Here is a 12,191-nt window from a genome sequence, read left to right on the forward strand (position 1 = left end):
AGTTGATTGGTAACCGCTCTTAGAAAAAACCTTTCGGTTGTTACGCCGAGCAGGGATCAAATCAAAGTTGTAACCATCCGAGTGGCAGCACGCATTGTGTCCCAAACAGTGAATTAATTTTCGTGAACTTTGCCCCCTTTTCGTGAACTTTCCACCAAAAAAAATAAAAAATAAATAAAAACACAATGCTTATATATTTAGCGAAAAAAAACAGTTCTTTTTTTCAGATCTTCTGTTTTTAAATTACAAGGTTGTGTAGTTTAATAACAATAAAATTTTAAGTTAGCATAGTTTAGTTTAATATAATTTAAAATAAAATTAACAGTTTTAATTTTTTCCTGCAATCACTGTCTAAGTATACAGAGCAAAAAACCAAAATATTGAAAAAAATACATGTCTTTCAAATAGCAAAACTAGCATCCCTGTCTGGAACATCCAAGGCGTTTGTGGTATAAAATCACAGTAAAAACTCTGTTGAAATTGTTATTACAATTACATGTTTTGGACTGTACTTCTTAGGTTCCGTAGCATAGCGTGGTAATGGCATACATATTTTTCAACTTGCGTTTTCCGTTGTTTTTGCATAAAAGACTGTGACGTACTCGTACTTCTAGAATACCGATACTCGTAACTCGTAACTCATAATTTTATTTTATTATTCCCGCTTTTTAGCTGCGCTTCAATTTCTTTGAAATTCAAAGAGCTGGGAACGGAAGTTAACTCTACAACTAAGCACGTCTGCATTTTTGTGTGTGGTTGTATTTATAAACTAGCTTTATTTATAGTGTAATTAGATTACAAGTTTATGCTCTTTTGCAAAGACTTTATTGTGTACAGTATTTTAAACATATAGTAATTTTTCGAATTGATCTCACTTTCCGAACCGATTTACATATACATACATACATACATACATATATATATATATATTTTTATAATTACAAACATGAATTTCCACTCCGCCTTGAATTTGTGGAAAGGAGAGAGGGGGACGGCGTGCCGTAAGGAAATGACGTTGAGCAGAGGTGAAGATAAAGACATGCATATTTACATAATACTTGAAACGTTATTATATTTGTGCTGGCGATATGTTTCATGCCACTTCTACATTCATTTGGTATTGGTTTATTCCTGTTATATTATGAAATATCTTTGTTTTTAATTTGCTAATTTCATCTTCCGATTTGTTTTTCTTGGTTGTTTGCATTTAGAAAAATCGCTACAGGCAGGTGGTGGGTATCTAAACACCATAAAATCAAGTTCCTTACTAAGCATTCTTTGTCTTCACGGAAGGGAGGTTTTTGGGGCGACCTACAGTGTGACGGTCCACGTCGACGCTGTTATATACACCTCCACCTGCCCTTACCTCGCCACTATCAAAACACGCCCAGGCTTCCCTCGAGAAACACACCAGCATGGCCAAACGTAATAATGATGATGTCGTCTGCTATGAACGCATATCGCTGGCCCTAGCTCTGCTTACTGTAGATTTTTTAAATTTATTTTTGTACATTACAATATTTTTCGTCTCGTATTGCTCCCCTCTCTCCAACGCTCGCTTCGTATCTGGTGATCACACTTAGAATTACGGACTCGAGTATCCTCGTTCGAATGGTCGCGCACTTTTGACATCTGTATGCCTCGTGTGCAGATTTAATGCTGATGTAGTCACATTACTGGGCAGTTCACACACGCTTTTGATCGCAGTTGCGCCACCTGGCGTTGGGCCAGCTGTCGCACCACCACCTGTACCGCTGCTGGGTGATGTAGGCATTGTTGTTGTTGTTTATTGTTGCTTTTGCATTCGCCACCTCCTCTGTTTCGGTGGTTGTTACGGGCAATACATAGGCAGTTTTTTCGCCGCGCTCAGGTGTTTCTTCTCGTCGCTACAATGCATTTTTGCCAGTTATCGATGACTTGTACGTACTGTGATTAGAGCCAGCCAAGTAGAATTTAAAAAATTCATATGTTGACCAGCATATGGCTGTGGCGGGCATTGAGTACAAAACACGCGCCAACATGCCGCGGAAAAAGCCTTTTACCCCAGCTACTCCATGGATCTGTGAAATGTAAGCGGATGACGTAATGAGTGAAAAGAGTGTAGGGAGGTTTAATTGTTGCGGCAAAATTTTGAACATGTTAGGAAAAACTGATAGTTTTATTTAAATAAATAATATAAACCAATTTAATCCTGAAGATATTTTTTTGGTATTCTTCGCGAAGGCAACCGAGAAGTTTCATTATTAAGCTAGGAGACTGTCGTAGGGCTTGCGACATCTAATTTTAATTTAAAAAACGTTTTTTTTTTTAACTATAGGCAAAAAATTTGTTTCCAAAGCTATTTTGCTCGAGGAATCTACGAAGTTTAAATTTTCAAACAGAAATATTTGTTGGAACCATTTTCATGAAGCATCGATAAAATTTAAGTATTTTACTTTTTCCATCTCAAGTCTATTTGATGGCAAATAAAGTGAAAAATTCATATATTTTCTTCTTGACATGAATCAATTTTTTTTATGAATCTGCCGCAAATCTCGTAACTTCAAAAGCTTGGAACAAAAATAAGCACTTTCTTTTTCTTAAAATTTCAGACCATTTACTCGATTTATTCAAACAAAATTGAAGTAAAAGGTAAGTAGTTTTAAGAAAAAGCAATTACTTAGTTTTTGTTTTTTGTTGTATGTATGTACATATCTCCTTACCTGTCGAATCGCTTCAATCATGCCTTTTGTATGACCGTTCTCCTGTGTGTTTAGCAACGTTTTCACCACATCCAGAGGCGTCGTGAAGGCAGCAGCAGTAGCACCTGCCGCACCACCGGCAACCATATGAACCACGGGACTATATCTCCGTTCATGATTCAACTGAAAAGTTAGTGCGCAAAAGAAGAGCATTCAATGATTGCAAGGTTTAAGAAATGAGGAGAAATTCTTCGCATGCAATAATTAACTATGTACCGTATTTTGGAAAAACTCGTATGTTGCAAAATGTAATGTCTGATATGGTATGTTCATCACTAGTTGTGTGGAATATGATCTGTAGAAAGCTTTGATGCCCTCATTGCGATACACATCTTTCATACAGCCAATAACTGTACTATATTTCGAATTGTACATTTGCATGCGTTGTTTTATCACATCCGTTGGATTCGATACGGCATCGTGTATGAGTGTCGCCACAGCACCAGAGGCCACTAAAGACAGTAAAAAAAAACACATTAAATACATACATTTGTTCGTATAGTATATAATTTTTCGTTGCAATGAAATATGCATACAAATTTAATTTTTTAATGGAGTTGCATACTTACTATAATTGACATGATTGTTGGTGGTGACCTTAGTCAGGAGCTCTTTCGTCATCTCATAGGAACCAAAGTACAGCGCATGTGCAGGTCCAGCGCCAGCAACAACAGCCGAGACACCACGAATGGGTCTGCGGCGTAGCATCAATAAATAGAAAGGTAGATTAATNGATTCAACTGAAAAGTTAGTGCGCAAAAGAAGAGCATTCAATGATTGCAAGGTTTAAGAAATGAGGAGAAATTCTTCGCATGCAATAATTAACTATGTACCGTATTTTGGAAAAACTCGTATGTTGCAAAATGTAATGTCTGATATGGTATGTTCATCACTAGTTGTGTGGAATATGATCTGTAGAAAGCTTTGATGCCCTCATTGCGATATACATCTTTCATACAGCCAATAACTGTACTATATTTCGAATTGTACATTTGCATGCGTTGTTTTATCACATCCGTTGGATTCGATACGGCATCGTGTATGAGTGTCGCCACAGCACCAGAGGCCACTAAAGACAGTAAAAAAAAACACATTAAATACATACATTTGTTCGTATAGTATATAATTTTTCGTTGCAATGAAATATGCATACAAATTTAATTTTTTAATGGAGTTGCATACTTACTATAATTGACATGATTGTTGGTGGTGACCTTAGTCAGGAGCTCTTTCGTCATCTCATAGGAACCAAAGTACAGCGCATGTGCAGGTCCAGCGCCAGCAACAACAGCCGAGACACCACGAATGGGTCTGCGGCGTAGCATCAATAAATAGAAAGGTAGATTAAAAAAAAAAAAATTATGTTCCGTAGAAAATAAAACATCAGCATTATTGTGCATATTGAATGTACGAAATTTAGTAATTGGCTCACCTCATAATACCCTCTTTTTTGATCATATTCTTGAAGGTAGTGCTGATGTCATATTTGGAAGTTACTGGCGATAAACTTTGCATTCTTGTCTAAAAATACAAACCAAAAAATGGTATTCAATGATAACAATTACTTATAGGCAAAACAAAGAGTACATATGAAATTAATCATAGCCGTAAGACGCGTATTATTAATCGATTTTTACATAAAAGTTATTTTTGCGAAATTCATAGTTAACGTTTAAATATATATATATGAATCCACAATGGTGTGATTTGTGGGTGCATATTCGTATATGGGTACGCATACTTAGTTGAGGGTAACCTTAGAAATGATCTATTGATTATTCAAAGGTGCATATCCAACATATTGATTTTTAAAGACAGGAAAGACGAAATTCAGCAAAGCACTTATACTAAATATTTAAAGGCTTGTACTAAAGAGTCCTTTATATAAAGCTGATCTACTTTATGTTTGCTTGCTGCAGGGGATCCGTACGATAAGTCAAAAATAAAAATGTCGAAACAGAAAATTCGAAATTTAAAAATTTTGTAAATCTCGAAATAATATTTTACCGAAACGGAAAATGTCGAAATCGTATCCTTTCGAAATGAGAAAGGTCGAAAAAAATGCAAAACGTCGAAAATGTCGAAAAAGTTGAATGTTTGGAAAAAAAAAATTAAAAGTGCTTTTCAAATTTGCACGAATTTTACACATCATTCATTACATTATATGTATCGATATATTTTTTTCGCTATATTTATTTTCAACATTTTTCTTTTCGACAAATTTTTTCTCGGCATTCTTCTTTTTCTATTTATTTTTTTCGACGTTTTTTTCGGTGTTTTTAGTTTCGATGTTTTAAATTTCGACATATCGTACCAGACCCTGCTGCAGAAGTCAAATATCGAGTGCGACGTACTTACACTTACATGTGAACATACAAGCATATTTTTAGACTATGTATGTATGCATGTATGTATATGGCTGTATGCATTGAATGGCGTGTGCTCGTAATGGCAATTGATCAGAGCGCACAACGCCCAGTTATCATTCCGAGAACACCTCATTTTTCTTATTTTATATTTATCGCGCTATTGTACTATGTATAGCTTGTTATGATAATAGAAATTAAATATTATAAGAGGCTGTTAGCAGCAGGCGGCGTACTTCTAAAACCCATTTCACAATGAAATTTTAAACGACACTTGTGGGGTTTCCGAGAATAATGGTGTTATATAATGATCTCATAGGCGTCATAACAAGCTTAAAGGTGGTCATATAAGGAGATGATTTGCTATAGAATTTACATACATACGTATGAATGAAAAATATTATTCGGCTTTAGTTTGCTGATTAAATTTATTAAAGAAATATTTTACATGCAAAGATTTGTATAGTAAAGATAAAAAATTATAATGTACACATGTACGTACATATGGCTATGTACGTATATGATCGCATTCGCCACATGCGAGAGAAAGCTATGGGAGTATATATTTCTTAACACAAATGCGGTGGGAGGTTTGTTATTACCTGCCGAAGTGTGACCACCATTAGAAAAACGACATATGTACATATCGCTCATTTGCTGCAAGAGTTTCATAATCTAAAAAATCAAAAACCGGAGAAAAAGGTTTTAAAGTTTACATACGCTCCTATAGTAAAGATGCAGAAAATTTTTCTTTTAATGTGCTATGGTTAATCGCTATAGTTATGAATTTTTCGCGCAACATAGAAGAAGGTGTGTAGGTCATTTCTGCATATAAGTAAACATATATTTATCGATATTTCACGACAAACACGAAACAAATGTTTGGGCAACACCCATTACAAAAAAAAAAAAGTTGAAAGAATATAGCAAAGGCCCCATAAAAATACATACAGTACATAGGTAACTATGTAAACATACAAGCACTTATTTTCCTCGCCTTTCATGGCATATACACGACTAGCAAAGCTCGCAAAATATTCACTCAGTAAGTGTATTCTTAAAGTAATTTCAACCTGAACTTTGCCTTATGAGTGGAAAAATTTGAATGTAAATTTTTTTAAAACATTCCAAGCCATACTATAGCTATTCACATACTACATATGTACATATGTCGGCCCCTGAAAACGGTGCAACTATAAAAGCGTACCTCGTGCATGTCTACAAAAATTTTATGTATTTGTTATGCAACGACTTAGAGAAGGTGGTAATCGACGCAATCAAATGGGGAACCCTGCACAATATAAAATCCGAAAAAAATGTACACACTAAAAATAAAAGAAAAAAACTACGAACGGCAAAGCATAGATCACGAATAGAAATTTATCAACAAACTTGTAGTTGTACGAGTAGTGACGATATATAAAATATACATACATACATAGCCACATGCATTTGTATAAGTACATATTTAACGAAATCGATAAACCAGCAAATAGGCTATATATACTATTTTTAGTATAGAAAACAAAAAAAAAAAACTTAAATAGTTAAGCAATGATGCAGCATTTTTAGTGAAAAAACTCTAAAAGTCACGATTTTATTAACTACTTGAAAGCTTTCACAAACCAAAGTATACAACTTAACACGTTTCAGTGTCTTAGAAGAAAATGCTGGTCGATTTTAGAACGACATGTAAAAAATCATAGACCAGACATGACACACCTACCCAGTTATCATATAACCATCTGTATATTAAATATATTTCACAAGCGTGCTTATGGATGTATTATGTACATATGTACATGCATAAACATATGTACGTGCAACTAAAATTGACTTAAATTTACTATAATTTCATTCATATACATATGGATGCATGTCTGTATGTTGATATATTCTTGTATGTACAAACATACATGCATGCATGGTTCATATCTACAATCAAAAAGTAAAAAAAAAAAATCAAGAGATAATTACTAGGCATCATGTCAGTATAAAATCCATAACAATAAATGTTGTCGCGCATTTTATTACCTCAGTATACCAGAAAAAAAAAATAACAACAACGCATGCACTTTTTCAATTACAATCGCGGAAAGTCAATAAGTAGCACATATGTACGAACTTTTTTGCATGCGTGTAGTGGAACAGAAGCCACGATAAATTGCGATTAAATAAACGCTTTACAATTGCTTCTCATTCGCGTAAAAATTGTAAGTTTCGTCGATTTTCTTTTCTTTGACTTTTCCGACCAGCTTAAAGTGAGGGCGGCATGGCTGATGATGCGGTTGCAATTGGGATGTAGGAATTGTTTGAAGAAAAAACAATAATTTTACTTAAGACTACCAGTACCAGTATTTCACATGGATACACAACGGATTTAAGTGAACATAAGTAATAATAATAATAATCAATTGCTATCCGAACAGGCATTTGGTAGATGCAGCAACTCTTTCTAGGCGCGTCAAAAGCCATCGCTATAAGTTTACACCCGAAATCCATGGCAGCATTCAACAACCACTGGACCCGACGCTATACAGGCTGGTCTTCAACGACATTAAACAATGGCGGTCTGCACATTGTAACAGCTTAAACTTCAACATATCTAGACTTCCCTGAAGATAATTTAGGTAGGCCTTCTTAAGTAAAGCCAGTCTAAGAGACCTACCCAAGAAGGCCTGAAAAAGTACTACATCGCATGTCTTCTAGAAGGGCTTATCCATTTACAATTTACCCGAATCGTGGGATCGTCGGCTCGAATCCTAATGAAAAAAGTCTGATGAGGAAATATGGTGATTTCCGAAATAGCTATTAGCTATTACTTCTACTACTTTATCAAGTTATTGTTGCTTTTCCACAATAAGTTTTCATTAAAAAAAAACTCAATAAAAATTCTTGACTCGAATGCATAAATTTATATTATTTGGCATTACAAATGAATTTCAATAAACATTGAACTCGCAATAACACATATTTGATATAAACCGTAAGCAAATACTTCAAAGATGTATGATTTTTATAAATTACAGAAGTAACTTTAAAAGAACTCCTAAAATTATCTACTGGGTTGTTGGAACATACCAAACATATGTATGTCAAGCATGTGAACTAACTCTTCGTTTGCTATCTAGGCCCTAGCATTAGTTGAGGCTAAGAAGCCCCCACAACAGCAACAGCAGAAAGTGGGTGAGCAGGCGGTATCTAGGCCGGGCCTGGAAATTTTAAAGTGCTTGGGATTTTCTGATAATTGTATTAAGGAAAAGTTTATCAAAACATTTAATAAGTTGCAGTCTTCACTTTGTGTATGAACATTTATCATACATTTATAATATTATTATATAGTATATGAAGCATTATTCGTCAACTGAAGCCCCCCACCCCGATGGTCCAGGTAAAAAAGAAAATCTGTTATATTTTGGAGAAATGGGAGAAAATGTTAATTTTTAAATGATGAGTGGCATTTTTTAAAATTGACGTAAAATGGCTCATATATCGACGGCTGTTTTTCGAAANTGGCATTTTTTAAAATTGACGTAAAATGGCTCATATATCGACGGCTGTTTGGAAGATCGACCTATCTCGGCAGCCGGTTCTTAGACTCCTTATTTCAGAAACGTTTTCAAGAAGACCTTATTTCAGAATTTGGTTGAAGAACGCCCTATCTCAGGTGCCGCTTCAAAAATGCCATATATCAAATTGTTTTCAATAAATTTTCAGCTAGGTCGTTTTTGAAAAAATTCTGAGACAGGTGGTATTTCAACCCCAAAATTTGAAGTAGGGCGTTGTTTAGCCATTTCCTGAGATAGGGCGTTTTCAAATCGGCTGCTGAGTAGGCCGATCTTCCACTCTGCCGTCCATATATTCTTATTTTTTGAGATTATATACTTTATTATTATTTAAAGATATATCTAGATAAGTATTTATTATAAAAATTATTATTATTTAAAGATATATCTATATATATATATTTATTATAAAAATATTCTCAGAATTCGTTGGAAAAATTATTTTTAAGTGCATTTGTATGCGAATGTGTTTGATGGGAACGCAAGCTCACACTTTTTCGCTCGGAAATTTCTTTTTGCGTCCGTGACAGCCGCTAAATGATCGATTAGTTTTCAGATCACATATTCTATTAGCATATTCGCTTCAATGTTGTATATGCATACATATATGTATCTACACATACCTACATATATTCTACAGTAAATCCCCTCTCCAATTAATTAAGAATAATAAAATGTAATTTTTTAGCGCACAATGACTAAATGTAATATGCTAATTTCACAATTATTATCAGTGTGGGCCTTTCACTACCTCCTACATATGTATCTGTTTACACAAACGAACAGTGAAAAATATAGGTATTACGCAAATAATAATATGTTTAAACGAAAGCAATAAATGAAGAATTTAGGTAAAATTCTAATTATTAATTCGATTAGTATTGTTTTATTTAACTGGAAGAGTCATATCCGGCATTTCTACATATCGTCGCTTAAAGTATAGAACCGCGTAACTGAAATTTTTTGCCCAAAATTCGATTTCCTCACCGAAGCTTTTAGTTCAAGCCTTATCAAATTGTCCTGAAATATACCAGCCTGAAATGAGATTGCTTTTTAAAAGAGAGAACCTTTTTCAAAAAAGAGTGTTTTCACTCTCTACAAAATAATTGCATTATTTTTATATGCGGTTTTGTACTTTAAACGACTATATGTACGTACAGCACGCGAAAAAAAATTGCACATCAATATTTTTTACCAGTTTTGGCTACTTTTCTTTTACATTTTTTAAGGTTCATTAATTTTTTATTAAAGCTCAGCTCTTTATCTACTTAAAACCATATAAGTCCAAATTTCAAACTTTGTACAAAAATTTAAAAAATTGCACAAACTTTTCATCCCAATTCCAAGTATTTTAATTCGAATTTCTAAATAAATTTTAGATATGCAGTTTTATAGCTTATTAAAATCTGCTATAATAAAGTGGGAAATTGAAGTTGCTAAAAAATTACATTTATGATAATTTTTTTTTTCTGGCAGTGTTATGCACTCTTTTCCATATAAAAAAAAATACTTTATATGGAAGAAAATGCGTGGATACCGTCAGCAAAAAAAAATTATCAAAAATCAACGCCATTTTTTAGCTACTTCAAACTGACACTCTATTTACTAGAATTTAATAAGCTATAAAACTACATACCAAAAATTATTCTAGAAATTAAAATGCTTGGAATTGGGATAAAAAGGTTGTGGAATTTTCATAATTCTTGCACAAAGTCTGAAATTTGGATTTATATGGTATTTGTTAGATGAAGAGCTTTACTTTTATACATAATTATATAGTTTAAGCAATACATACATAATTATAAGTTTAAGCAAAAAACAAAACCGACTTCAATTCTCATATATGTTTCATGATCCAATGATCGGATCTAAGCTAGATTAGTATGGAACCACCCACCTCTCAGACAGTACCTTTCCAATGCAAAAAAAATTATCGAAATCGGTTGACAAGGTCCAAAGTTATTCGGTAAATAATGAAAATTAAACAAACAAATAGTCAAACCTGTTCAAAATGTTGAGGTGCTATCGTTTTGTCGCGGGCCATACCTTCGTATGTACATACGCAAAGCTTGTTTTTAATGTCATGTATAAGTTTGTATATATCTATATGCATGTATAGGGTGACCCATCTAGACCTTTCTTTTATTCGCTTTTTTCAAAGATCACGCGTGACTAGTGTCATACTTTCATCTTATTTTTATTCAGTATTATTTGAAAATTCATCTTTGAAAAGGCACACCCAACAACGCATCAGAATTATTCAGCTGTATTAGGGAAATCAGCATCCTGTGATGGTGTTCATCATCGACCTTCCGATACCCTTATTGCTAATACCGTGTGATGGTGTGATATCACACCTTTTGATTATTTTCTTTTGTGTGATGAAATCAGTTTTCATCGATGAGCCAGCTAAGATTCAAAACTGGAAGCCAACACTCGTGTTATTCGAGAGATACCGAATGGACCGGACCGCCTCCAGCATAGTCGCGCCCAACATTTTGATGGCATTATTTTTAATAAGTAAATATCAGAAATTGTTCTTTCGGATAATAATAAAGATTCCCACATCCACCTCTGTTTTAAGTGTTTTATTTAAAAAAAAAAAAGGTCTAGATGGATCACCCTATATATAGCTTCACATTAAAACATTATCTGGGTTATAATATTATGTTTTAAATGGTCAATTTAAAAAAATTATCAAAATCTCTATTCTCTATTATCTTATCAAAAAGCTGTTGGAAGTCAGTTACGACCAAAAAGCAAACACGTCAGATTGGCGATAACAGCGCTTCAGCTAAGAGTTTACCACCTAAAGTTAAAAATCCTCGCTATTAAATAATGCGAGTGCAGAAAGGGAAAACGAATCGTCCACAATCGTAGAATATAAAAACCAAAAATATTAATTGACTCAATCTTTCCTCAGCATCGCTGGTTGGTTTTGTGAAGTTCAGAGTGTGAACCAACTATAGTATCCAATAATATTTTGCCATTGAAACTGAAAGAAACAGAGCGATTTGTAAAGCAACTACTGCGGCCGCCGACGCTGAGCGATCATGGTTACATGTTGTCGATGTTGAAACAGCATAAACATTTTTCAAACAGTGGTCCTTCAGATCAGCTATAGATCCGAATGTCATGGGAACGTTAATACCACCCCTCGGGAGGCGTTCGACTACTGGTTCTAAAAACACCCCACAAAAACCGAGTTTCTATTAGCAATCGCATCTCGGTATTACTTTACGAAAAGCTTCTAAAAAACAACATTTACCGTTCGTAGGCGGAATAAAACTTCTCGATGACAGTGCAAAACAAAAGATGAGTCAATCCGATAGGTGGCGCAGGAGTCGAGATATTTGAAACCCCGTATTTATAGTCCGATGTGGTTCATATTACGGAAGTTGCGAATGTCACACTTTTCACATTCGCGAATGCGAATTTTCGAAATGCGAATGTTAGGAATAACATTAAAAAAGCTATAATCCACTTAAGTCATCGTTTTTATTACTAAAAAATTTTGT

General features: G+C 34.1%; 1 protein-coding gene across 1 annotated transcript; it reads right to left on the bottom strand.

Annotated features, from left to right (window-relative positions):
• Nucleotides 1-1,175: 1,175 nt before the first annotated feature.
• Nucleotides 1,176-4,262, bottom strand: LOC108378730 (mitoferrin-like; the record flags this gene model as incomplete). The annotated part of the gene is given in 6 exon segments (XM_017635033.1): nt 1,176-1,786; nt 1,788-2,060; nt 2,703-2,864; nt 3,575-3,810; nt 3,928-4,052; nt 4,174-4,262. Coding segments are annotated over 6 exon segments (1,086 nt in total), but the record flags the coding sequence as incomplete, so codon positions are not given.
• Between the last annotated feature and the right edge of the window lie 7,929 nt (nt 4,263-12,191).

Source organism: Rhagoletis zephyria, unplaced genomic scaffold (assembly GCF_001687245.7).
Source record: "Rhagoletis zephyria isolate East Lansing unplaced genomic scaffold, Rhagoletis_zephyria_1.1 Rzeph_scaffold_14775, whole genome shotgun sequence".
Lineage (NCBI taxonomy): Eukaryota > Metazoa > Arthropoda > Insecta > Diptera > Tephritidae > Rhagoletis > Rhagoletis zephyria.